General features: G+C 51.7%; 3 protein-coding genes and 1 pseudogene across 4 annotated transcripts; 1 reads left to right on the top strand and 3 right to left on the bottom strand.

Annotated features, from left to right (window-relative positions):
* Positions 1–796: 796 nt before the first annotated feature.
* LOC149914472 (uncharacterized) lies at positions 797–4,387 on the bottom strand. Of its 2 annotated transcripts, XM_090126629.1 has the most exons (5): positions 2,947–4,387; positions 2,173–2,847; positions 2,003–2,074; positions 1,832–1,903; positions 797–1,732 (listed from the first exon to the last, which is right to left on the bottom strand). In XM_090126629.1, the coding sequence occupies exons 2-5, from the start codon at positions 2,756–2,758 to the stop codon at positions 1,125–1,127; spliced, it is 1,338 nt and encodes a 445-aa protein (XP_089982755.1). In that variant the 5' UTR covers positions 2,759–2,847; positions 2,947–4,387; the 3' UTR covers positions 797–1,124. The 2 variants fall into 2 exon arrangements, with proteins under 2 accessions (XP_089982755.1, XP_089982754.1); XM_090126628.1 differs by having other exon boundaries at positions 2,173–4,387.
* A 6,041-nt stretch (positions 4,388–10,428) lies between these two features.
* Positions 10,429–11,385, bottom strand: LOC149914471 (olfactory receptor 14J1-like; annotated as a pseudogene).
* Positions 11,386–18,410: 7,025 nt separating this feature from the next.
* Positions 18,411–19,500, top strand: LOC149914470 (olfactory receptor 14C36-like). Its single transcript, XM_090126367.1, has 2 exons — positions 18,411–19,136; positions 19,462–19,500. Exons 1-2 carry the CDS (start codon positions 18,411–18,413, stop codon positions 19,498–19,500), a joined length of 765 nt encoding a protein of 254 aa, XP_089982493.1.
* Positions 19,501–24,786: 5,286 nt separating this feature from the next.
* On the bottom strand, positions 24,787–25,719 carry LOC149914469 (olfactory receptor 14C36-like). Its single transcript, XM_090126366.1, has one exon. It carries the CDS (start codon positions 25,717–25,719, stop codon positions 24,787–24,789), a length of 933 nt encoding a protein of 310 aa, XP_089982492.1.
* Positions 25,720–27,207: the final 1,488 nt, after the last annotated feature.

The following is a 27,207-nucleotide window of genomic DNA, read 5'->3' as shown; positions in this document are numbered from 1 at the left end:
CAGCCTTTCAGTACCTAAAGGGAGCCTACAAACAGGAAGGGAATGAACTCTTTGAAAGGGTGAGTGACAGCAGGACAAGGGGAAATGGTTTTAAGCTGAGGGAAGGGAGATTTAGGTTGGATGTCAGGGGGAAATTCTTTACAGAGTGTGAAGTACTGGAACAGGCTGTCCAGAGAGGTTGTGGATGCCCCGTCCCTGGAGGTGTTCAAGGCCAGATTGGATGGGGCCCTGGGCATCCTGGTCTAGCATTAGGTGGGAAGGTTGGTGGCCCTGCATGTGGCAGGGGCGTTGGAGATGCATGATCCTTCAGGTCCCTTCCAACCCTGGCAATTGTGTGTGTGATTCTGAGTGATCCTGATCACGGGCAAAAATATCAAACAGTGCTGACCCAAGCTGGGGGCTCAGTGGTGACATACAGGGAAACCTGCTGTGCTGCAGTGCGAGCCTCCGGTCCTGCTGCTGGGCACTGCTGGGTGCAGCCTGGCTCCATCCTCTCTGCACCTCACTGCAGGGTTTGATGGCAGTGCCCGGGATCCACCGAGCCTCCTCTTCTGCAGGCTGAGCCGCCCCAGCTCTCCCAGAATCCCACCCCAACCATTCCCCATCCTTACGTTCCCAGGCAGTGCTGACTGAGGGGGAGAGGGGATTTTGGAGGGGTGGAATTGGGCCGGTGAGGGCAGGCCTGGGACACGGCCCTTTGTGCTGCCCCATCCTGCCCCCCAGGTGTTAGCAGGGGGCCTGGGGGGGCTTTGGTGCTGCATGAACAACTGCAGATGGAGGCGTAGGAAAGTGAATGCAAAACATTTAATGATATAACGTAATGTAAAGTAAAATAATTGATCATAACTGAACAGAATCTAACAGGATTTAACATAACTTAACACAGTCCCACATCGTCCTAGTCCAAGATGACATTTGTGGACAGCCCAGGTTTGGAGGAGTAGGGCTGGGCCGGTGCTGGTGCCCCTGGAGCACTGCTGCTGCTCTCTGTGTGCCACTGGGGCCGGCGAGGAGCCCAGGGCTACAGGTAGGCTTCTTTGTTGGCTATGGCCGTGCCTCCTGCTGCACTACGTGGGCCGGTTTCTGCGGAGGCTCCCACTCGTGCTGAGCCCACCCAGCTTCACCTAGCGCCGGCGTTTCTGTCCTGGAGCGTCCTGGCCCAGGGGCAGCTCCCTCTTTCTGGTTGGGACGCTGCCAGTGCGCTGCTCGTGCCCTCTGCTCTTGCCTTTCCCGGTGGTGCAGGCGGGCGCTGGGCACTCGGCCGGCTCGGTGCCATCCCCGTGGGGGTCGTCTGGCACGTGGCAGGAGATGCAGCCGGGTGGCAGCGCCAGGCGGGTGAGAACCACCCGGGGCTGCCTCTGCCGCGCCTCTTCTGTCAGATGCCCAAAGGGCAGCGACTCGGAGAGCTGCCCACAGCATGCTGGCTGCCTCCAGAACAGGTCGCTGATGGGCCTGGCATCAGCCTCTGCCTCTCCGCTGTGCTCCGTGCCGGCCCAGGGAAAGTCAGGGAGCGCTGTGATGAAAGGAGCGCTGTCGAGGCTGCTGGGGACAGCTGGGCTCGGTGGCCGCGTGGCATCGATCCACCGCAGCAGCTCTGCCCTTTCCTGGACGTTCAGTTCTGGCAGCAGCTCACTGTGACTGTTTTCCACAGTCTCAGTGCAATCGGTCCCCTCTGCTTGGACATCAACCAGGTCCTGGTTCAGCTGGGGGACCTCCAGAGGACTTGTCACTTCTGAAAAAGCAAGAACATCCCCCAGAATGATGATCACAGCATTCCCACAGCCACCCAATGCAGACACCCCCCCGCCAGCTCTGCAGCCCCCAGACTCACCGTTGTTGACCCACGCCAGGAGGTCATCCATGTCCGGGATGTCGTCCGGGATCTCTGTGCTGGATGTCACTTCTGGAAAAGGGAAGAGAATCCCCACACGGGCAATGCCAGCTTTCCCACACCCGCTCAATGCGAACAGCTCCCTGCCAGCTCTGCTGCCCCCAAACTCACCGCTGTTCATCCACGTCAGGAGGTCGTCAATGTCCATGATGTCCTGCGAGACGTCTGCGCTCGTTGTCGCTGCTGGAAAAGCAAGAAAACCCCCAGTGGGGCAATGCCAGTTTTCCCACAGCCAGCCGGTGCGGACAGCCTGCCGCCCGCTCTGCAGCCCCCAAACTCACCACCTGATTCCAGCGCTGCGGTGCTGCAGGTGAGTGGAGCCGTGGTGGGATGGGGGCACACGTTGGTGGGCGCTGGGTGCCCCTGGTCCTCCGTGAGCACCACGGCATCTCCAAAGGGCCCCACCGCCTGCTCCCAGCTGGCGGGCAGCGTGCAGGGCACGGGGAGCACCTGCTGCCGCACTGAAGGTGCTGGCAGAAGGACGGGGCTGCCGGAGGCCTGCAGCGGGCAGCTGCCTGTGGGCTGCGGGGGCTCCCCATGGAACACGGCCCCAGGCCACAGCCCCATTGGCTGCTGGGGCTGCAGTGTCCCTGCCAGCAGGGGATGTCCCCAGCAGTGGGCAGGGGCCGTGGGGGGAGCCATGCCTGGGTGCTGATCCCAGGGTAGCAGCTGCAGCAGCGGTAAGTGCTGCCCCCCGGGTGGCAGCTGAACCACGGCTGGAGGCTCCCCAGGTGGGAGCTGCGCTCCCTGTCCCTGGACGCCTGGTAGCCCAGGCCAGACGGAGGCCTGAGGCACCACGTGGGTGACACTGGGGACAGGGAGGGGTTGCGGTGACACCGGCACTGCTCCGCCGATGCTGGGCTGCATTGCAGCAGTGGCCGGTGGTGGCACAAGGGATCCAAAGAAAGCAGCGTCGGGTGTCGGAAGCACCGTCAGCGTCCCTGAAGGGATTCTCTCTGTGGGGAAATGCCCAAATGGGCGCCGGGCTGAGATCTGGGGCACTGGGATCACCCGGAGGGCCGCAGTGCCAGGAGCAGAGCAGCCTGCTGCCTTACCTGCCGCGGGAGCTCAAGAGTGGCAGCGGGGGGTTCCGTGACCGCTGAGGTCAGCCCCTCTCCCCTGAGCTCACAAGGATTCTCTGTGACACTGTCACAGGCATTGCTCTCTGCCTGCCCCGTCACCAACACTCGCTGTGGCTGCTCACTGTGGCCTTCCATTGTTTCAGTGGAGATGATAAACTTGATGGAAATGAACTTTTTACGCGTCGAGGTGGTGATGGGACAAAGGGGAACGGTTTTAACGTAAAGGGGGCAGATTTGGATTAGATGTCAGGGAAGTTCATCCCAGAGGCAGCCGAGGCCCTGGCACTGCTGCCCAGACAGGCCGTGGGTGCCCCAGCCCTGCAGCTGCACACGACTCAGCTCCCATTGCAGTGAATGGAGACAAAGGGAGGGACGTGGCTGATGACGTTCAGACACGCGGTGGCATCGCAGGGCTGCGGCGCTCTGACTCTGCAAAGCCACCAAACTTCCACCTGCTGGCCGTCTCCCTTCACACATCCGCCTGTCACAGAAGCACAGGGGCTGGAAGGGATCTCTGCAGATGAGCGCAGTACAACCTCTCCCAGAGCAGCTTCCCTGCAGCGCTTCCACAGGAGAGGCTGCCTGGAGCTGCGGAGCCCAGAACTGACCCAGAGGTTGGACGTCAGGGGGAAATTCTTTACAGAGAGAGTGGTGAGGTACTGGAACAGGCTGCCCAGAGAGGTTGTGGATGCACCGTCCCTGGAGGTGTTCAAGGCCAGATTGGATGGGGCCCTGGGCAGCCTGGTCAAGCAATAGGTGGGATGATTGGTGGCCCTGCATGTGGCCAAGCGGTGTTACAGACCCCTTTCATCTTCCCACTTTACTGTCTCAGTGCAAGCAGGGGGAAGCGGCGCGGCGGCGGCAGCGGCAGCGCCGCGGGGAAACCCGCTGTGCTGCAGCGCGAGCCTCCGGTCCTGCCGCTGGGCACCGCCGGGCGCGGCCCGGCTCCGTCCTCTCCGCGCCTCCCTGCGGGGACCGACGGCCGTGCCCGGGATCCCCCCGAGCCTCCTCTTCTGCGGGCTGAGCCGCCCCGGCTCTCCCAGAACCCCAGCCCAGCCATTTCCCACGCGGTGCCGAGGACGGCAGGGGATGCGGGGGGAGCGACGGGGCCGGCGCTCGCATCCTATGACGCGGCCGTTCGCGCCGCCCCGTCCTCACCCGGCGCCGGGCGCGGGGACGGGGCGGGTTATCGGAGCCGCAGAAACGACCGCGGGCAGAAGCGCCGGGAAACGAAGCTTCGACGTTTAATCGACGAACGCGCAGAGCGATCAACGGAAACGACCGCGTTCCCGACCGGCTCCCGTCCGAACGGCGACTCCGGAGGACGGCTCGGCGCCGACGGGGGACGGACGGCCCCGCGCCGCCTTCCCCTGACCGCCCGGCGTCCCCGAGGCACGGGGCGGGCGGCGGCGGGGACGCGGGGAGGCGGAGCGCCGCTTTCCCCCCACGGAGCCCCGCTCTCCGCCGGCGCCGTCGCAGCCGCGGCCGCCATTGGCGGAGAGCCCGCGCTCGGCCCGCCCCCGTCGCGCTGCCATTGGTCGGGCCGCGGAACGAGGCGGGCACTGCGCGCGGGGTCCTTTCTGTGGCGGTCGCGCGGTTTTTTGCGTCATCACCGTCGCGTCCCGGCTGGCCCCGGGCTGGCTGCCCGCTTCCACGGCCGCTCGGAGCGTCTGTATGCGCGTGTGTGCAGAACCGTGCACACGAGTGCAAAGACGTACTCACACGCACCCCTCTGCATTCACACACGCGTGCGTCCATGTGCACGCACCGCCCACGAGCGTGCAGTCGTGTGCAAAACCACGCAGCCACGTGCAAAGACCCCGATGCTCCCAGCCGTGGTTATGCAGACACACACGCGCGTGCAGACGCGTGTGCAACGCAGCCCTTTTGCACGCTCACACGCAGATGCCGTCGAGGAAACATCCTCGTGCGTGTGCACGCGTGCAGTCCCACCGCTCTGCACCGCCTTTGGCTGTCTGTCCGTCTGTCCGTCCCAGGGTACGTTTGGAGCTGACAGACAGGCTGTCTCAGGAGCAGAGGCGAGCAAACCACGCACCCAGAGCAGCACACGGCCCTGTGAGTTTCGTTCAGCACGCTCACACGGACACACACACAGGCACCCCTTGCAGGTGCTGGAAACATCCCAGTGATTTTTGTCAGGACGGGATCTCTGAGAAAAGCAGATTTTAGTCGCGATTGCAACGGCGGGCGTCCCACGGGCAGGAGCACCTCTGGACACAACACAACAGTCTGCATACCCTGTTCTTCCCCCCTTGCCTCCCGCGTTTCCCCGCTGGCTGGGTACTCCAGGTTCAGAATCGTATCAAAGGTTCACATTTGTTAATTACTGTTATTTTGTTTGTTATCTGGTGTCAGCCCTGAAGATGTCTCAACTCTTCTTGTTCATACTGATATGGTGATTTTCTTCAGAGTCCTTGTTAAACAAAGGGTACGGAGGGGACGTGCCCCATCTTCCTCAATACCTTCTTCAGGCACTCCCTGAGCCATGTAACAAATTGTCCTTTTAATTTGGGCAGGATACTCTTGCAGTGCGTGACATCTATTTTCAATGCTAGCTATACATAAGTTGTCACTGGCCTATCTGTATGTTTTAAATTATTTATAAACCTCTAGCTTGCCTTGGATACTGTCTCCCACAACATCCTTATAACAAAGCTGGCACAGCGGAGAGGGTCGTCGTTGGCGCTGCAGAGTCCGGTTGCAGACCTGTAACCAGCAGTGTTCCCCAGGGGTCGGTGCTGGGTCCGGTCTCATTCAACATCTTCATCTGTGACCTCGATGAGGGGACGGTGGCCACCCTCAGCAAGTTTGCTGATGATACGAAGTTGGGAGGATCGGCTGACACGCCTGAAGGCTGTGCTGCCATTCAGCGAGAACTGGACAGGCTGGAGAGCTGGGCAGTAAGAAACCAGATGAGGTTTAACAAAAAAAAGTGTTGAGTCTTGCATTTGGGGAGGAATAATCGCATGCACCGGTACAGGTTGGGGGATGAGCTGCTGGAGAGGAGCTCTGCAGAAAGGGACCTGGGTGTCCTGGTGGACGACAGTTTGGCCATAAGCCAGCAGTGTGCCCTTGTGGCCAAAAAGCCCAATGGCATTCTGGGGTGCATTAAAAAGAGCATGGCAAATGGGTCGAGGGAGGCGATCCTCCCTCTCTAATCTGCCCTGGTAAGGCCTCATCTGGAGTACTGTGTCCAGTTCTGGGCTCCCCAGTACAAGAAAGACTGGGATCTCTTGGAAAGAGTCCAGCGGAGAGCCACAAAGATGGTGAAGGGCCTGGAGCATCTCCCCTGTGAAGAAAGGTTGAGTGAGCTGGGTCTGTTTAGCCTTGAGAAAAGAAGACTGAGAGGGGACCTGAATCAAGTCTATAAATATCTAAGGTGTGGGGGGCAGAGTGTCGAGGCCAGACTCTTTTCAGTAGTATGTGGAGACAGGACGAGGGGAAACGGCCAGAAGCTGGAGCATAGGAAGTTCCGCACCAATGTGCACAAGGACTTCTTTACGGCGAGGTGACGGAGCACTGGAACAGGCTGCCCAGGGAGGTGGTGGAGTCTCCTTCTCTGGAGATATTCAAGACCTGCCTGGACATCTACTTGTGCGACCTGGTGTAGGGAACCTGCTTTGGGAGGGGGGTTGACTCCACGATCTCTGGAGGTCCCTTCCAACCCCTACGACTCTGTGATTCTGTGACTCTGTGAAGAAGGGCTATGGAGAATTGCTCTGAGTTAGAGGATGGATGAGAAGGAACATGCTCTGCTTGCCCTCCTGCTGCAGTTTCGAGGGGGCTCTGGTCTCCTGCAGGTCCTATCGGAAAGCTGCCTGTCCCAGGCAGGACCTCTGAGGCCTCTGGAGATGGCGTGGGATGCTTGTGATCACACAGTGGGGTTTTGCTCCTTATCATTTATCCTTCAATTAATATGTTTCCTATTAACATTTATCATTTCCTATCTACCTATGTAAAGTACTTCTCCTATTGGGAAGGTGAACCACACTGGTGGGATATGGCTGAGGAACATGCTGTTTTTAGGGAAGTTGTATTGTATTTTATTGTTGCTTGATTTAAAGTTGGAAACCTGTCCTGTGCCCATGCGCAGAGAGTTCTCTAAGGAAAGCAGGTAAAGGAATGGTCTGAAGGAACTGTAACATCCAGCTGCAGACTTCAGTGGAGAATTCTGCTGTCGGGAAAAGTGATGCAAGTGCCAGGTGGCATACAGCAGACACGTCAGGCCTGGGGAGGTGAGCAGTCAGGTTGTCCGTACTGTGTCAGACCTCAAGCAATTGCTTTTCCTGCCTATGCAGCTCTCCTTAGGAGACTCTCTGGATCAACATCAGTTGGTGAATGATGCTCCATAAGCAACAAGATGCACTACTTTAAATCAGAAAAAAAAAAGTTATTGGGTGCCCTTTGAAAGCTTCCTTTACTACATTATGAAACCACTCCACCTAGCTGTATAAATCTTGACTTTAAGCATATTATGAAACAGACATGGCTCACTGCAACTTTCTGCACTTCAGAGAGACGCGTGGTACATTTGATGCCAGGTCTATCAACTTCAGGTACTGAGAGGAGAATGCTGTAAGCACTTGAGAAAGTAAAGTTGGAAGAAAAAGAGGAGGGATCTTGGCGTACTAATGGGGCCCACTGAGGGACATTACCAACACAGCCTCCCCTTGGACTTGTTAGAGCTGGGAATTGCAGGCAATGATTATAGTTAGGTAAAGCATTGTGCTGAGAAATCTTCTGGTTTGTTTGATGAAGAAAGACAAGGCCTGACATCCAGAGCCTGGAGGGGAGATCCATCGTATGTGAGGGAATGAGCTCAGGGCTCATCCTGGGGTTGGTGTGGTGGGGCAGATTGTACTCCATGTGAAGGACAGCAGTGTGACACCTCCCAGCCTCTGCACAGAGATGCAAGGAGGCATTGAGGCCCCATTACCATGACCATAATAAATCTCCTCACAAACCATGGCCAAGGGGACAAAGATTTCATTGCTTTTGGGGCCTTCCATCCTCACCAGCACCCACTGCCTTCTCTGCAGGATTTCCAATGCTGCTCCAGCCCAGCCCCTATTTCCCTGTGGTCTGCAGACACCCACCTCCTCTCTGCCCCACTCTGACCCTGGCACTGCAGTCATGTCACTGATGTCTCTCAAGCCCCTCTGAACGTCCCTTGAAACACAAAGCCATGGAGTGATCCCTCAGCATGGCCCCACATCATAACCATTTCCTCCTTCTCATGCACAGTCTCGAGCTTTCAAGCTGCACTTTGAGGGAGTTTTTTCCCCCTTTGCTCATTTCCACTACCAAGGTCAACTCCATCATGTTGGAAATCACTTCCTCATGGAAACGCCACCCATCAGCTTTCTTGTGGCCTGTCAGCCATTGAGAAGAAGGAACCTCACCATCATCTTCCAAGGCACGTGCCAGCTTCATGGACAGACACGACCAAGTCACGTCCCTCCTGCTATCGAGTTGTGTCCTCACACAGAAGAGCCATCACAATCCCTTACACAAACCTCCTTCTTCCTCCATGGGCCCTGCCAGGTGCTCAGGCAGACAGGATCCCACTGGCAACACGTCAACCTGGCACTTTCTGTCGGCCTCTCAGGGACACTGCAGATGTGATCCTGTGTGCACAGATCCCAGCCAGAAGTCAAGGGCTGACCACCAGCTGCTTCAGGCAGAAGGCAGCACACCATTCCTTTCTGGGACACGCTCCTGGGGCTGGCCTGTCAACTGCACACACAGAAGTGACCTCACAGCCACCTTCACAGCCTCGTGCCACCTGCAGGCCCATGAGGGCCTGAGGTAGAGCTGAGCTCATGGCAGCATTCCTACCCACCTCCCCCTTATGGCCTCAAGCTGATCAGTCACACGTCACCTCCTGTACAGACATCGCCTCACATTCATCACTGCATTACATGGATTTGCTCTAAGACTCCACCATTCCTGCTCTGCCCTGAAGGGCCAAGTACGCAAAGTTTAGGGTTAGGGGAGGGGTTGATGTTCAAGAGGGCAGAGCGCAGGAGCAGGGTCTGTGGGTGTTGGGTGTTCAGGATAGGGATTAAAGGTTAGCACTCACCTTTAGCGGCAGAGATTAAGCAAAGGTTTAGTGAAAGGGCTTGGTGTTCTGCTAAGGTTTTCAGGACAGTGTTAGGGTACAGGTAAGCATTACGGATTAGCGTTCTGTTTTGGGCTGCAGTGAGGGTATTTAACAATTGTTAAATTCAATATTTTAATGCTAGCAATTAAAGCTTGGTTTTAGAATGAGTGGGAGAGTGGGAATCTGTGCAGTCCATTCCTTGGGAATGTTCTTGGCAGCAACAATTATAGAAGCCCTGAGCCTACAGGCACTGCCATGAGGAGATCTCCATTAACAATGGACTTGCTGTGGTGGAAACCGTGTGACACAAGTGCCTACTGCGTGTCCTTGCTTGTGTTTGCAGCCACACAGCAGCACTGTCACCAAGCCACAGGAGCTGCAAGGCTAAGGGGCTATGGGGTTGAGTTTCAGCTCAACACAGCACCACCACACCACTGAATTCTGTCTCAGTGCAACCCTGAGCCTTTTCATGGAAAAGCTTCTGTCTCACCTCTGTTGGCTGTTCCATTCCTGAGATGGAAGTGGCACCTGACTCAGGAAGGAGAAGGACACAGAGCTCTGCAGGAGGACCTGCACCGCCTGCCCAGCAGCTCTGTGCTACCCCACAGTTGCACTTCCTACCTACAAATTCATGCTCCAGAATGTCTCCTGAGAGTCCTGGGCAACCTTTCCTGGGCTCTCATGTGTGCTTCAGCTACTCTCGGTCATCGTGGATGCAGTGCCCACCTCTGTGTGGTAAATGGAAAGAAGACTGAAGGGAGACTTCAGGGAAAAGTTTAAGCCTCTGAGATGAAAACCCATATCCAAGACATTTTCATACACAAGGTCTCACAGGGACTGAGGAAGAGGGGATCTGACAACCAGCGTGCAAACCAGGTGCTGCTGCTGGCCTGTCAGAGGCACTGACAGATGTGAGCCTGAAAGCACAGACCCCAGCCAGGCGCCAAGGGATGGCCCGTCAGCTATTGCAGGCTGCAGTCACTGCACAGTTTGATTAACAGCTGTATGCTTCGTGCTGGATTATGGGGTGCTGAGAACAGCTGACCCCGAAAGCTCCATAAATGTCCCACAGGAAGTAAGACAGACAAAGTCATTGAATTCCTTTTGTTTTGTTAAGATTCACAGAGAGCTTGCTTCCTTATGTACAGAGTGTCTGGGCTACACTGCAAAGGAACAAACTGAGTAGTAATTGATGTGGATAATGACATTTAAGTGAAAAACATTAGAATATACAAAATACAGAATAAAACATTCAATAAATTACACTTAGAAAATGAATACATAAACCAAAAAAAGACAAATTGATTCTGTTAAAATCTGAATTATAACTCTTAGATCGAAAAAGGTGGGCAGTTCACTGCTTTCGAAACACATTTGGTCATCAGTTTCCGCAGAGCATCTTTGAGCTCCCGGTTCCTCATGCTGTAGATGAGGGGGTTCACTGCTGGAGGCACCACCGAGTACAGAAATGACATCACCAGGTCCAGAGATGGGGAGGAGATGGAGGGTGACTTCAAATAGGCAACCATGCCTGTGCTGAGAAAGAGGAAGACCACGGCCAGGTGAGGGAGGCACGTGGAGAAGGCTTTGTGCCGTCCCTGCTCAGAGGGCATCCTCAGCACGGCCCTGAAGATCTGCACATAGGACACAACAATGAAAACAAAACAAGAGACAAAAAATAAGGCACTAAACATTACAAGACCAACTTCCCTGAGATAAGACTATGAGCAGGAGAGCTTGAGAATGTGGGGGATTTCACAGAAGAACTGATCCACAGCATTGCCGTGGCACAGTGGCATTGAAAATGTATTAGCAGTGAGTAGCAGAGCATTGAGAACCCCAGTGCCCCAGGCAGCTGCTGCCATGGCAGCACAAGCTCTAAAGCTTATAAGGCTTCCATAGTGCAGGGGCTTGCAGATGGCAACGTAGCGGTCATAGGACATGACAGTGAGGAGAGAATATTCAGCTGAAATGAAGAAGAGAAAGAAAAAGACCTGTGCAGCACATCCTGCGTAGGAGATGTGCCTGGTGTCCCAGAGGGCATTGGCCATGGCTTTGGGCAGAGTGGTGGAGATGCAGCCCAGGTCGAGGAGGGCGAGGTTGAGGAGGAAGAAGTCCATGGGGGTGTGCAGGCGGTGGTGGCAGGCTACGGCTGTGCTGATGAGGCCGTTGCCCAGGAGGGCAGCCAGGTAGATGCCCAGCAAGAGCCAGAAGTGCAGGAGCTGCAGCTGCCGCGTGTCTGCCAACGCCAGCAGGAGGAACTCGCTGATGGAGCTGCTGTTGGGCATCTGCAGTTCCTGGGCATGGAGTCCTGTGCAGAGTGCAGAAAATAATGACAGAAGTCAAGATAACTTGCAGACACTCTCCTCCTGCTATACTATAGAAATGTTTCTTTCTCTTTGAAAAATGTTCATTTAACTCCATAACTTCAATTTCCTTGCATGAGCTTTAGTGTACCTTAAGAAGTAGAAGCTGAAAGAGCTCTTACTTTCCTCTCATTTCCTAATCATATCTCAGCTTCCTAGATAATTTCCTCTTACAATCAATTTCCATCCCTCATATCTTTATGCTGTCTGCACTCACAGTGCCCATCCCTACCTCTTTTCTGCACTTAAATTTCTGTTAGGGAAAGCTGTCTGTTTTCAGGATAAGAGCATTAGTCATGTCAGCAGAAAACGATAGCAATTTCAGCTGAAAGCACTTTAGAAGAATGTTCATATAAGGGCAAATTGTGAATGGTACAATTCAGGATTCTCAGAGATGTGTTCATATTTCACATCTCCTTTCAGAATTCTGCCTCCAACTCATTCTCCTTCCCTAAGAACAGGTGTTGGAAAATCCCTGCCTTGTCTCTCCTCCTGCAAAGCACCCTTGGAAAAAAAAAACACCCAGTGGTGAGTGTAGCTGTTATCCCCCTGCCCCAGGCAGCAGCTGTAGCAGCAGAAGACCTCTGCCCTGCCCTGCCGTGGGACTCCTTCCCCCCACACATCTCCCCGCAGCGCCCTGGGCAGCTCCCCGGGCAGGCTGAGTGCTGAGTGCTGAGTGCTGAGTGCTGAGTGCTGAGTGCTGAGTGCTGAGTGCTGAGCCTGGCAGGCGGCAGAGTCAAAGCCTGCAGTGAGACTTACCTTGTAAAAGCTGTGAGCAGTGCTCCTGCAGTGAACTCAACACCTGCTCAAACCATACACATCCTATAAGCTCTCTGCCCTTTCTCTCCTCTCCTCCTGTCACCTGCAGGCTGTGCTGTGCAGAAGAGCTGCTCCTGGGCACAGCTGTCTCTCTGCAGCGCTGCCCACTTGTAGGAGCTCCCTGAGTCCCAGGAGCCCAGCCCAGCCCAGCAGAGGATGTCATTTTCTCTTCCTCACTGCTCTCCCTGGAGATGCCTTTGGGGCTGCAGGGCTGGCAGCTCCCGATAGACAACAGGGTCATCTCTGCAAAACGTACTTTGAAGTCAGATGAATTAATCACCAGTAGCCAAGCTGATTTTGGAAGCATTGTTTGTCCTAACAGATTGTGTGTGCCGAGCAAAGCTGCCAATGCCCCATCTGGTGTCATGGTTTTATGATTCTTGTTATCAGTATTCCACATCATAACATCATGTAAAGCACCGGGAATGAAAGAGTTAATACTCCAGTTCTGTGGACGGACAACTTTCTGGATACCTGGTTCTCAGAAGAGAAGAAGAACCGCATATCCCAGGGGACTCTGAGTTCAGAGGGGAAGATAAGCCGTGGGAGGAAGACCTGGGATCTCTCACTTGCTCGCTGCCTGGCAGTGTGTGGCTGCGCGCCCCAGCCGTGCGCCTTCAGTTCAAAGTAAGGCTTTTGGTTTCAGACACTTGCTCTCTCATTATATTTGAGTTATTACCCTGAATTCCAATTTTATTTTATAACATTGTGTTATCTTACATTCCACCTTCATGTTTAGTAAAAACAAGTTTCCTTCTTTAATCATTGATGCTGTTTTTTATTATTTTTATTATTATAAATTTATTTATTTATTTATTTATTCATTTTTATTTTATTTTATTTTTTGGCCAGTGGGACTGCCAAGCCTTCAGCCCTCTGTCACGGACACACATTGATCCAGATAACTCCGTAACAAGACAACACACTCAGTCATATGCTCTGCTTTTAGGACGGGTGTGTGGAGCCAAACGTTGGACCTGATGATCACTATGGGTCCTTCCCATTGTGGGTTGTCCTAGGATTCCATGACAAGCTGGATACAAGCACGGTGGGTTGGAATGACTGTGGTGTCACTGTGGGTAGGAGTTCAGTAACACAGTCACGATGTTCTCTCAAAAGTGTGGAGAGCAGTGATGTCAGAATTACTGAGTTATGGCAGTGATCATTATTACAGTGATGTCAGAGTCACTGTGCTGGAAAGGGGAGACAAGCTCAGTGATTTCAGCTCCACTGTGTCGTCACAGCTGATATGAGCACAGTGGTGTTGCAGTCAGACAGGAGCTCTGCATGTGGGTGAGCATCAAACACGGCATCCCCAGAACCAAATGCTACCAGTGAGGAAATGGTGCCTCCACCTTGGGCCTGGGAGTTCAAAGTTCTGTTGTGATTGACTGCTTGTTCAGACTGGGCCCCTCTCACATCCCACATCCTGGCATGAGACACACTGCCCACATGGGACTTGGGCCTCACGGCATCCTTGCACCCCATGCAGACTCTGGCAGCTGCTGTGCCCTGGTCTTTCATTTGACATCAGACAAACCTCCATCCCACTGCCCCAGGAAGGGCCCTGAGCCAGCACGAGGGACATGATCTCCCTGCCAAGGCTCTGGGGATCAGGCCTTGGCCTTTCTGCTTCAGAAGACAAAGGAGGCTTTGCTCAGCATCACAGCCACCATCCCAGTGCCTTGGTCTGCCTGCAATCATGGCTTCCAATTATCTGCTCTAACGAGTCCCTGGGGAAGCTTGCTTGTCCATGGCCCTCAGTGGGGCCCATTAATACTCCAAGAAACTTCACTGTTCCTTCTGACTTTGTACTCTTGAGCACTTCGTGCAATCTTCTTTCTGCACTGGAGGTGATGGACTCAGCAGCAAATGCCCCCTGGGGCCCATTACAACCTGAAGAGCCCTCCTGTGCCTTGTGCCTTCCTGTCATCTTCTTCAGGTGTTCAGAACTTGTACAGCAAACTGGACAGGTATCTGGAGACATCTAAAAGAGGAAGAGAACTACAGGCATTAATGAATTCTATTTATTTATTTAGTTATTGTTCAGTTTAAACAAGAATTTAAAGCAACACTTTGCAACTGATATTGACCCAGGAGGCCCCCAATGAGCTCTGCTCTGTCACTGTGTGGACAGATCCCCATCAGGCTTCCGTTTTCCTTGCTGGACAAGCCCAGCTCCATCAGTCTCTCCTCACATGTGAAGTGCTCCATCCCCAGTCACCTTGAGTGAACCTTCCCAATCTCACTTTGTCTTGCTCTCATCAGCCTTGTGTTGGGGATCTGAACTGTAGAGGCAATGCTCTGGAGAATGCCTTCCCTCCATCTTCCACCCATTATCTTCTTCATATTAAAAAACTGGAAACTTGATTTCTTACCAGATTTCCAAATTCTGAAACAAGGAAGAATAGTTATTGATTACAGGAGATACTAACATTAAACATTTGGAAGGAATTCTTAACATTTCTAAGATCATGATTGTGAGGCATGGAACAGCTGTGGAACAGGTAGCCCAGAGAAGTGGTGGATGCCCCATCCCTGGCAAAGTTCAAGATGTCAAGGGCCCCAAGCATCCTCATGTACTGGATGACAGCGCTGCCCACAGCAAGGGAGCTGAAACTGGATGGTCTTTTAGGTCCTTCCGATCCAAGCCACTCAAGGATTCTGTGGTTCCTGTCAGTCTCGTCCAACTCAGAATCCTGTTTGCTTAGGTATTCCCTGATCACCTCTTCTTTCACCAAGGACACATCTGCCATGCACCAACAATTCCCACCTGTCCCTGCCTCCTAGGATTCCAAGAAGACCAGACAAACTAATAAACCATGAGGTCAGGAAGGAAATGAGTATCAGAGACTTTTCCATGTCCTGTCTCACCAGGTTCCCTACACCATTCTACTGTGGGCCCACATTCTCGCTAGCCTTTCTTTTGTAGACTACATATTTCTACAAGCCCTTCTTGTCTGTGATATGCCTGGGCACATTCAATTGCAGTTGAACTCTGACTTTCCTATACTCATCTCAGGAACACTGGACAAAGTCTCTGCATTGCTGCCAGGTGCTCACTTCTTGTTCCCATTTCCTGTACGCTTCCTTTCTGTGTTTGGGTTAGAGCAACACAATCAATTCACAATAATGCAGGATTTCTGACATCTTAACTTGCCTTCCTCTTCCTCGGAATGGAAATATTCTGCTTGGAAGCCAAGTTGCTTAGATAGTTGCCACATTTTTTGACCCTATTCCCTCGCTGCCTTTCCCTGCTGTTCTGTACACCACAGACACTTGAAGAAGCCAAGGTGTGCTCTCCTGAAGCCCAAAGGTGTGAGCTCTCCCTTCAGATTCCTCAGCTCCACCATCCCATGGCCACTGCAGACCAGGTTCTCTTTCACATTCACATTCCCCATCAACCCTTCCTTGGCAGTATGAGATGCAGCAGAGCACCTCTGCTCTTTGGTTCCTCTATGGCTTGGTCAAGAAGCTGCCAGCTGTGCTCTCCAGGGTTCTTCTGGATGGTGCATGCCCTGCTCTGCTGTCCCTGCAGCAGACACTGCAGTGGAAAAAGCCCCCAAATGGGACAAGGGCCTGACAAAACGAGGCTCCCATCTGCACGTAAAGGGCACCTTCCACTTGCTCTTCCTGATCAGGAAGCCAGGAACAGACACCGTTGGTCTCCTCTGTTTGCCATTGCCATTGCCATTCACTCTGACCTGGCTGCTCTGCCTCCCCCAAGATGAGCTCAGTGCACTCTCTGAAAGGGCAGTTGCCCTTCCTTGTCTCTTTTGGAAGCCATTTCACCACATCCCTGAGATCCAAACAAGACCTCAGGTCTGCAACTCTTCAAAGCTTTCTAGCCCAGCATGTGCTGGTGTTCTCATTAGTGAAAAAGCACAGAAGAAAACAACCTATTCAGGATGGGTCATTGGATTCAGTGCATCCATGGTCTTTATGAAGATGGCACGAAGGCATTGGATCCACTGTGGGGCGTCAAGTTGACTAAGCAGCACAGACACTCCTGGATCTGTCTTTCCTGAAGGCCCTGTGCTGCATTTGCAGCTGCATGTGAGTGTGCTGGACAGCCTGGAGAACTGGCATGACATGACATGACGTGGCTGCTTCTGACACCGTTTGCTTGAGAGCCCATAGAAAACTGAAGTGTTTTCTGTTAAACAATACAGATGTGTTAGCTCTGTCGTGCCTTGAGCTCCAGAATATTCAGCAGATGTAGAACAGAGAAAGATCTGCCTCTTCTTTTGAGAGCTCATCCATTTAGTCAGCTGCATACCTCTGCGTGCTCCATGGAGAAAAGTGAAAAAAGACACACAAGTGCCATAAATTGCCATCAATGCAAGGGTCTGATATCATTTAGGATGGCCAAGAATATCTCCATCCCCTCTCTGGCCCTCAGCTGATGCTCAGGAAGGAAAGGAGGTGTCTGAGTCAGGGATTTCCCACGCACTTCCCAAGCACTAGCACACATCCAGGAGCACCCCAGGCACCTTGGTCATCACCCAGGGCCTGTGTGTGGGCAACTGACTCCCCGCTGAAGGACCAAGGACTCGGAGCAGGAGCTCACATGCAGGCAACTCCTTGTGCACATCTGAACTGAACCAGAGGAATCCCTGAAACTCCTGTTGGTCCGTGGGGAGCAGAATCTGATTTCAGCCCCAGAGTTTCCAACTAGCGATGAAATGCCTGCACTACCTCAGCTGGATCAGTGCCCTGCCCAGGGGAAGTCCACCCTTCCTGACCTTCTCAGTGTGTCCTTTTTGTTTCAGCAAACACTCTCTAATCATATGTCTGGAATTAGTCACTGTCCACTGGACGTTTGGTGGTTAACTAAGCAGATTTCAAAGTAAAGTCACGACACTGTTGTTTTTCAGGAGCTGTTGGCCATGGAGATGCAGGGACATCTCAAGGGAGATTACCTGGGGAAAAAAAAATCACATCCTCTGTTGCTGAGTTGGGCCAGGCTCCTGGGACACAGGAAGCTCCTACAAGGGGGCAGTGCTGCAGAGAGACAGCTGTGCCCAGGAGCAGCTCTTCTGCACAGCACAGCAGGGCTGGGGGCATGATCCGCAGGTGACATGAGGATAGAAGAGAGAGGAAGGAGAGTTACAGTCTATGTGGAGTGTGAGCAGGCTGTGAGCTCACGGAAGGAACACTGCTCACAGCCATAGACACGGTAAGTCTCTGGCTGCAGGCAGTGCTGCTGCTTTTACTGGAGGGATCACTAAATCAGGGACTTCCCGTTGCAGATCAGGATGCAGAGAGTCTGTGTTTCTTTATTATGAAAATGACTTGTTGCATATGAGGGCTTCCCCCCTCAGGGCAGGGGCCTTCAGCTGCCACAGCTTCTGCCTGGGGCGGGGGACTCACAGATTCACTGCATGCCAGCATGTTTCTAAGGACACTGTGCAAGAGGAGAGACAAGGCAGGGGAAGGGAAAGGACTGGAGGCAGAAATCTAGATGGGGCTGTTCACTTAGAACACATCCCTGAGACTCCTGATTCACACTATTCTCACTCATTCTGTGAACAGTCACACAATGTGCATTCAGCCTCTCCTCTCTTGAAGGATAGAACAAAATTACCATACTGTCGTATTCTCCAGACATGAATAATGAAATTAACCTGCAGTCGGGCAGCTTTCTCTAACAGAAATGTAATGGCACATAGGATGGGACTGGGTGCTTTAAAAGCAGTTGGGTTAAAGACAGGGAAAGAGATGAAAATATCCAGGGAGATGGGATAAGATTAAAAAATGAGAAAAATCTATAAGCTGCATACTCGTCTTCTGCTTATGGAATGCTAAACTTCATGAAATTAAATTGAAGTTATGGAGCTAAATGAACATTGTGCAGAGAGAAAGAAAAAAAAAAAATTATAGCAGAAGGAGTGCCTCTGAGAATGATCTTGACATTATCTTCTGCACTCTGCACAGGACTCCATGCCCAGGAACTGCAGATGCCCAACAGCAGCTCCATCAGCGAGTTCCTCCTGCTGGCGTTGGCAGACACGCGGCAGCTGCAGCTCCTGCACTTCTGGCTCTTGCTGGGCATCTACCTGGCTGCCCTCCTGGGCAACGGCCTCATCAGCACAGCCGTAGCCTGCCACCACCGCCTGCACACCCCCATGTACTTCTTCCTCCTCAACCTCGCCCTCCTCGACCTGGGCTGCATCTCCACCACTCTCCCCAAAGCCATGGCCAATGCCCTCTGGGGCACCAGGACCATCTCCTACTCTGGATGTGTTGCCCAGACCTTCCTGTTTGTCTTTCTGATATTGGCAGAGTATTTAATTCTCACCATCATGTCCTATGACCGCTACGTTGCCATCTGCAAGCCCCTGCACTACGGGACCTTGATGGACAGCAGAGCTTGTGCCACCATGGCAGCAGCTGCCTGGGGCACTGGGGTTCTCAATGCTTTGCTGCACACTGCCAGCACATTTTCACTGCCTCTCTGCCAAGGCAATGCAGTGGACCAGTTCTTCTGTGAAATACCCCACATCCTCAAGCTCTCCTGCTCACACTCCTACCTCAAAGAGATTTGGCTTCTTGTGATCAGTGCCTCTTTAGCATCTGGGTGTTTTGTTTTCATTCTTTTCTCCTATGTGCAGATCTTCAGGGCCGTGCTGAGGATGCATTCTGAGCAGGGACAGCACAAAGCCTTCTCCACGTGCCTCCCTCACCTGGCCGTGGTCTCCCTGTTTCTCAGCACTGCCATGGTTGCCTATTTGAAGTCACCCTCCATCTCCTCCCCATCCCTGGACCTGGTGGTGTCATTTCTGTACTCGGTGCTGCCTCCAGCAGTGAACCCCCTCATTTACAGCATGAGGAACCAGGAGCTCAAGGATGCGGTGAGGAAAATGATGCCCTGGTCACATTTCAGCAGGCTTAAACTTCACATGTCTCAGCAAGTGACTCACTCTGTACAATAACATACTTATGTTTCTTACTGATTATAATATTTATTTATGTTTATCACTTCATTTTTCTTTGCTGTTCATATATATGTGTGTGTGTGTAATTATCATTAGTGGTTACCATGGTCCTACACATATGTTTGGCTTCCTTCTACTTGTACTGAGGCATCACCGTGCTCTCTTTCTCCTGGAGCCCATAGGAACTCTGGCTCAGTGCTGACTTTCTCACAGCCTCCATGTTCCACCTCTGTGTCTGCAGGCAAATGAGATGCCAGCAGGCACCGTGGAGCTGATATAGGCTTGATTAGCAAATGGGATCAATGTATTAGCCGGTTGAACAATATATTACTTTAGCAGAAGGAATCAGTGTGTGCTCGTGGTAAAACTTCTGTGTTTAGCTTTGACTGGTGTGTGAACAGCCCTGTTTTTATCAATGATCCTGTTTCACAGAAGCTCTGAAATCACTTTTTTGCCTCCACCAGGTGCAAGGACTTGTTCTTGGGTTTGATATAACTGTTTGCACTTACACCAGACCAAGATAGAAAGTTGTTGATTGTGGCAAAACAGGCAATGGAAGTTTGCCAAATTGGGGGGAAAGAGCTAAAAGGTGAGCCAGGGTGCACCATGATGAAGAGGAAGATGAACTAAAGGGGTGGAAGTAGGTGCTGTGAGAAGGAGGACATGTGGTGTCAGGGGCTGTGCTGGGGGCCCATCTCTGTACCACTGCACGCATGCTGCCCCACACAGTGCCTGCACTGAGCTGCCAGGGGCTGCCTGTGGGGCGGTGGGGCCGGGCTGTCCTGCAGAGGGGAAGGCACACGGAGCCTCATGCTGCGGGGCTGGGACCCCAAAATCAGCCTGGAACTCAGCCCCAGCTGGGATCAGCTATTGAATTCTGCGTCCCTTTCACGTTAATATATTATTTGAAACTGCACCTAACCCACAACACATGTTACTGTTATTCTATATAATATAAATTATTTCCAACACATACATCTGCTCACTGTTAGTTAGGATTTCACATCCTCTTCTTCCTTACCTATTTACTCTAATCCAAGTGATATGCCATGTTTCTATTTAATCTTTATTGTCTCATGTCCTGACTTTTTTTCCCTAATAATTAAGAATAACTTCCTAAATTACCCCTGTGTACAAGTTGTTATTTCTGTTCTTGTTGTCAGACCCAGTCTGTTGTGTCACTGCAGCTCTGGTAATGATTCCTTTGCTGAACTCCAGACCATTCCAATAACAGCTCTCTGGGTACTGAAGGGAAGGTTGCTAAGTTACAGAAACACACTTATCTACCAGGTGCCACTTGTAAGCAAAGAATCAATCTAATAAACAATTTCTTCGTGTGTGCTGCAAAAAGATGTGTGTTTACTATAACACAGCCTTAGTCCTAGGATCTACAATGCTTTCTTTAGCTCAATATTACAAGGATCTAAATGAGAAATCAGTATTTTCCCCACAGTTCAATACATGTCCTGGTTCTTTATGGTCAGAATGATAATGTGGATGCTTTGTCAGTACATCAGTTACACAGGGTGGTACAGAAATCTCCCTGCACTTTTGGAAGTCCTTTGGCATGGTCCCACATCACTTCCTTATCTCTGTGGAGAGATGTCTGAGATGGATTTGAAGGGCAGAGTGTTCACTGGAGAAGAAATTGGTTGGAAGGTCGCAGCCAAAGGACTGTGGTAAATGGCTCTCTGGGAAATCGGCTCCACCAGGTGGAGGCTGATCACAAGTTATGTCCACAGGGGTCAGCCTTGGGACCAGAGCTGTTCAACGTCTATCAGAGGCATGGATGATGAGACAGAGAGCACCCTCAGCAAGTGTGCTGATGTCACCAAGCTGTGTGGTGCAGTTGGCATGACAGAATGAAGGGGTGCCATCCAGAGGGACCTGGCCAGGCTTGAAAAGTGGGCCCAAAGAAACAGCATGAGGTTCAACAAGATCAAATGCCAGTTTTTGCACTTGTGTCGGGACAATCCCAGGCATGAGGGTTGAATTCCTAGAGAGCAGCCCTGAGGGGAAGGACTTCAAGATGGTGGATGAAAACCTTAACAGGAGCCAGCAGTGTGTGCTTGCAGCCTGAGAGGCCAACTGCACCCTGGGCTGCATCAACAGAGAGGTGGTCATCAGAGCAAGGGAGGGCACTGTCCTTCTCTACTCAGCCCTCAGAAGGCCCCATCTGGAGCATGATGTAAAGCTTTTAGCGAAGGTCCAGAGGAAAGCCACGAGGGTGATCAGAGGGCTGGAGGACCTCTCCTGGAAAGACAGGCTGAGGGAGATGGGAGAAGAAACAGCCTGGAGGAGAACACATTGCAGCCTTCCAGTACTCACCGAGAGATCAGAAACAAGATGGAAATCAACTTTTAACATGGGCAGATATCACAAGGTACAAATGTTTTAAATTACAAGAGTTGAGATTTAGATTAGAGACTGGGAGGATCTTTTCAGAGAGAGGGTGGTGAGGTCCTGGCTGTTGTGATTTTTTTTTATGTCAGTATTCCACACCAAAACATCATGTGAAGCAGTGGGAGTTAAAGAGTTAGCGTTCTGGTTCCACTTGCTGCCTTTTATGGGCATTTTGAGCATTCTGATGGGAGGGGAGGGGCAGAATTCCCTGGAGCACATGGTGTGAAGAGGAAGATAGGTGGAGATCTGGACCACACCACAGTGGCTCTCCCTCAGGCCCCCCTCAGTTTGCAGCAGAGAAGGGCATGTGCTTCCCTTGTACTATCGTGGGGACTCACACTTTGGGCACACTTTGGTTCAGTAGGATTTAGTAAATTACCATTCCTCCTCAGATCGTTGCTGTTGTGATCCATTTGTTAAACCCATCTACTAGCTCTCGGCCCTTCCACCTCTCCCAGAGTGCGTGGCCTCCCTGGGGCCTCCCTGCACCACCAGCATCACCAGAAAAGTCCCAGGTCTGGTTCGCTCCTCTGATTACTACCCATTCTTGATAGTTCAGGTAAGCAGTGATGAAACTGTTCAGGGAAGCCTGCGACCTATGCAAAAGGATTTCAGGGGTTAGGGCGAATGGCTGAGAGAGTGGCGTCACAAGTGGTATTTTTCTCTCTCCTTCTTCTGGGGTGGTGAGGGATGCAGAGCAGTCTAGGAAATGGCAGGCTTTGAATAAGTGGCAGAAAGGTTGGTGCCACCACAGAACTCTGGGTTCTTTGCCCATGGGGAGGACGGAAGAGAAAACTGGATGTGAATTGAGAGCAAATCTAAAGAAATGTGTGTGTAAAAACCAGAGTGAAGTATGGGTAAAGCACGTAGAGAAGTGTGAATAAAGCTGGACTAAAGTGTGAATAAACTTGAAGTGTGAGAAAGACCAGGAGCAAAGTGTGGGTAGACCAGGAGTAGAGCGTGAGTACACCCAGAGCAGGGTGTCAGTAAAAATCGGAGAAAAGTTTGAGTAAACCCAGAGTGAAGTGTGAGTAAACTTGAAGAAATGTTTCAGTAAACGCTGAGGAAAGTGTGAGTAAAACACACACACACACAAAATGTGAATAAACTCAGAGTAATGTGTGCGAGAACTTGGAGTGAAGAGTGAGGTGGGCATTTCAAGGATCCCTGCATTACATTTGTGATACTGTTGTGTGGGGAGGTGCAGCAGAAGTCATCTTCACAAAAGGAGAGTGAATAATCCAAATTCTTCTGCAAGCTGGTTTTGCTATTAAGCGAGGCAAAGTGAATGGACCTGCCCAGGCGATTCAGTTCCTAGGTATAAAGTGGCAAGATGGGCGTCATCACATTCCAGCAGATGTGACCAACAACATCACTGCTATGTCTCCACCCACTAGCAAGAGAGAGACACAGTCTTTTCTGGGTGTAGTGGGCTTTTGGAGACTGCGTGTTCCAAACTATAGCCTTATTGTGCACTTCCTTCATCAGGTGACGCGGATGAAAAATGACTTTACATTTCAGAAGCAGCAGGCTTTTGAACAGATTGAAGAGGACATAGCCCGTGCCATGGCCCTAGGGCCAGTATGGCTGGGACAGGATGTAAAGAACATCCTGTACATTGCTGCTGGAGAGAAAGGTCCCACTTGGAGTTTGTGGTAAAGATCCTCAGGAGAGACCCGAGGATGATGCCTGGGATTTTGGAGGCGAGTATAAAGAGGGTCCAAAGAGTGCTACACTGCAACTGAGAAGGAGATCTTAGCTGCATATGAGGGGATTCGGGCTGCTTCTGAAGTGGTCGGTACTGAAACACAGCTCCTCTGGCACCTCGACTGCCAGTGCTGAACTGGATGTTTAAACGAAAGGTTCCCTCCACCCATCATGCAACTGATGCCACTTGGAGTAAGTGGGTTGCACTGATTACACAACGAGCGCGGATGGGGAACCTCAGCTGATTTGCAACCCCTGGTTGGATAACAGTGAAACTGACACTCAGTGTCCAGACACAGGCATCAGTTTAATGTGAATCTGTGCACTACAGTTATCTGTAAGGTACTGGCACTTCTACACTTATTTCCATGTGCAGCTACACCTTGTGATGTTATAAGAAATCAAAGTAAGCCTTGTGTTACTTGACAACTTTGTGAGAGGAAAAGAAAGAAAAGGGAGTGACAGAGTTGGGGGGGGGGGGTTAGGACAGAGAAAGAGATCACAAGTCCTGGTTCCAGCTTTGATCCAGAAGAGAGAAGTGGAGGGTCCTTGACTTGTAAGCGTGCTTGTCCCATAGTTTTGAAGCAGGAAAGTCTCCAAACAGGACCTCAAGGATCTCTCTGGCGTCCTTCTGTGGCTCCTAGGTTTACAGGTGTGCCATCCAGGGTTGTGAGTGAGGTGGCAATAAACAAGTCCATCAAAAACAAGTTTGCAGTCAGAACATCCTACAGCATGATGGGAACGTTTTGGGCAGAGCAAGGCTGTCTCATTTTTCACAGGATTCCCTCCTCCCCAAGTGTCCAGCCTTCAGTCTGTTGAGATATCAATGTACTTCCAAGCCTTTGAGACAACTCCAGGCACACAGCAGGCAAAGTGTTTTTTGTTGGTCTGCTACGTAATGCAGGACCTGAGGGCTGACACAAGTGCAAGGAGAAAGGAGAACAGCGTGCAAAGGTGGTGCAAAGAGAGCAGCACTGAAAAGAGCACGTCCTGCTGCTGCCCATGGCCGTGGCTCCAGGGAAGCAGCAGCACAACTCCAAGGCAGCAGAGAGGGAGCGCCCAGTGGGCGGTGAGGGGCAGCCCCACAGACACCAGGGCTGCTGCAACGTGTGGCATTGGGCTCTTGGTTCCTGCAGCCCTCCTGTGTGCAGGGCTGCTCTCTGAGATACAGATGATAATCTAAATTTTATTTTTATTATTATTTTTTTTAATCTACTCAAACAGCCAAGTGCTTGAAGAATAGTAAAGATTTCAGGAGTAAGAAAAAAAAAATGCACATGGGAAATATAAATTAATGATATTATTTAAGTGGAGTAAAAACTATTGCAAGAATTAAAACAATTAACAGAGAAAAAAAAAAAAAACGAAAAAAAAAGAAAAAAAAGAAATATTACATGATGCCATTCCCAGCTTTTCTTGAGTTTGTGGTAATCATGTGAAGATGATGAAGATATAATTAATGCTGAAAAAACATACATAGAAATAGTTTCTTGAGGACATCCTTGAGCTCCCGGTTCCTCATGCTGTAGATGAGGGGGTTGACTACAGGAGGTACCACTGTGTATAACAGTGCCAGCACCAGGTCCAGAAATGGGGAAGAAAGTGATGGGGACTTCAGATTGGCAGATATACCAGTGCTGAGAAACAGGGAGACCACGGCCAGGTGAGGGAGGCACGTGGAGAAGGCTTTGTGCCGTCCCTGCTCAGAGGGCATCCTCAGCACGGCCCTGAAGATCTGCACATAGGACAGCACAACGAAAACAAAACAAGCAAGAAAGATTAAGGCACTAAATATGATAAGCCCAACTTCTCTGAGGTAAGAACCAGAGCAGGAGAGCTTGAGGATCTGGGCAATTTCACAGAAGAACTGATTGATGGCATTGCCTTGGCAGAGAGGCAGGGAAAATGTATTGGCAGTGTGCAGCAGGGAATAGAGAACCCCAGAGCCCCAGGCAGCTGCTGCCATGGTGGCACAAGCTCTGCTGTCCATCAAGGTCCCGTAGTGCAGGGGCTTGCAGATGGCAACGTAGCGGTCGTAGGACATGATGGTGAGAATGCAATACTCTGCTGAGATGAAGAAGAGAAAGAAAAAGACCTGTGCAGCACATCCTGAGTAGGAGATGGTCCTGGTGTCCCAGAGGGCATTGGCCATGGCTTTGGGGAGAGTGGTGGAGATGCAGCCCAGGTCGAGGAGGGCGAGGTTGAGGAGGAAGAAGTACATGGGGGTGTGCAGGCGGTGGTGGCAGGCTACGGCTGTGCTGATGAGGCCGTTGCCCAGGAGGGCAGCCAGGTAGATGCCCAGCAAGAGCCAGAAGTGCAGGAGCTGCAGCTGCCGCGTGTCTGCCATTGCCAGCAGGAGGAACTCGCTGATGGAGCTGCTGTTGGGCATCTGGTACTTCTGGGCACCAGGACCTATTCAAGGAGGAAAAAAGTCAAGGACAAGTCTTTCTATGTGGGCTGTGTTCACTCAGCTCCCTGATGTGATCTACATTTCATGAGTTTGTGTTTGCCATGAGGGACTCTGTACTTTTTATCTCAATGAAGCAGACTTGTCCCTGTACATAGGAACGTGGTGATCGTGTGTGGGAAGATTTTAGTTTCAGTATGTATCAGATAAAATCACTACTAATGCAAAAGTGTTGGTCTGCATCTGAACCTTAACGCCAAAAATATGTAGGTCAAAAATAGAAGTTCTAGGGATCGCTTTTTCCTACAAATTCTCATCCTGCTCACCATGCCCAAGGAGTGTTTGCTGAAGTCTGAACAGTTGTAAGACCTAAGAGGCAAAGGGATTCACTGCTGCTTAGCGCAGGGGAAGGGGAGCTGACTGGGTTTCTTTCCAATTGCTCTGAGCTTGACTACTTAGCAGATGCAAGACGATTGCATTCCCATAAAGTTCTGAAGTCAGACCCAGTTCAGAAAACAGGAGTCCTCTGCCCATCACTGTGTATTCACCCTTACTCGACGTACCTCAGCAGTGCCTCATCACCACACATCTTGCAAATGACCCCTAACCCTGATTTCACCAAACCCACAGCATTTGCATATTGCATCTCTCTGCTTCTTCCCTGCACTTTGATTTCAAGACTAGGGGAAATATTTGCATCCTGAAGGTCAGCTCACGGCTCTGAAGGACACCTCAGCAAGATGTGTCCTACTGATGGCATCTCATTAAGGGAAAGCCAGCTCCTTCCCAGCCTCACAGACTGCATTGCCCACAGCCCCAGGCAGTGGCTCTCAGCCCCTGTGCACTGCAGAGGGTGATGGACACGTGCCTGGGGAGATGCTGCTCTGCTCTGCTGGAGCTCTGCCTGCACAGGAGCTGGTTCACGCATCAGACCCCATGGTCATGTGGGCAGAAACGTTTCTAGGTGGGAGCTTGCTCAGAGGAAGGTCCCTGCACTGAAGGGGGTAATTCCCTGATCATATCTCTGTGGTCTGCAGATATTCATCGTGAGGGGTGTTTTCCTGTCATTTCCCTGACTGAGCATACAGACACCAGCCCAAATCTCTGCATTCCTATTTGCTGTCCAGAACCCACTCCGTCTTCAGATTCATTTTTTCAAGTGAAAAAGGGAACTTAAGAGAGCTCCCATGGCTTTACTGAAAGAATATATATGTTAGAGGAAAGCAGAGAGGTAAAATGCACTTAAGGGTTCTCTCTTGATGTGCCCTCAGAGCTGTGCTCTGATGCTGCAGCAGGGAAGCCCTCAGCTGGAACAGCTCTTATTCCATGATAAAGAAACACAGAGTGTATGCAGCCTGATCTGCACTGGGATGTGCCAGATTTGGTGATCCCTCTTGGAAAAGTGTTTGCATTACCTATAGTGAGAGACTTACCTTGTCAGTGGTTGAAAGCAATGCTCCTGCAGTGAGG

Source organism: Phasianus colchicus, chromosome 29 (genome assembly GCF_987193195.1).
Source record: "Phasianus colchicus chromosome 29, bPhaCol1.hap1.1, whole genome shotgun sequence".
Taxonomy (NCBI): Eukaryota; Metazoa; Chordata; class Aves; order Galliformes; family Phasianidae; genus Phasianus; species Phasianus colchicus.
Note: the sequence above shows the minus strand (reverse complement) of the source record. Positions and strands in the feature narration are given on the sequence as shown.

Coding starts and splice junctions, on each gene's coding strand:
- LOC149914472 (XM_090126628.1), bottom strand. CDS start 2,758: ATGCAGCCCAGCATCGGCGGAGCAGTGCCGGTGTCACCGCAACCCCTC. Junction 2,075..2,172: donor CGCAGCGCTGGAATCAGGTG/GTGAGTTTGGGG, acceptor TTGCTTTTCCAG/CAGCGACAACGAGCGCAGAC. Junction 1,733..1,831: donor CCTGGCGTGGGTCAACAACG/GTGAGTCTGGGG, acceptor TTGCTTTTTCAG/AAGTGACAAGTCCTCTGGAG.
- LOC149914470 (XM_090126367.1), top strand. CDS start 18,411: ATGTACTTCTTCCTCCTCAACCTCGCCCTCCTCGACCTGGGCTGCATC. Junction 19,137..19,461: donor ACCAGGAGCTCAAGGATGCG/GTGAGGAAAATG, acceptor CTGTGTCTGCAG/GCAAATGAGATGCCAGCAGG.
- LOC149914469 (XM_090126366.1), bottom strand. CDS start 25,719: ATGCCCAACAGCAGCTCCATCAGCGAGTTCCTCCTGCTGGCAATGGCA.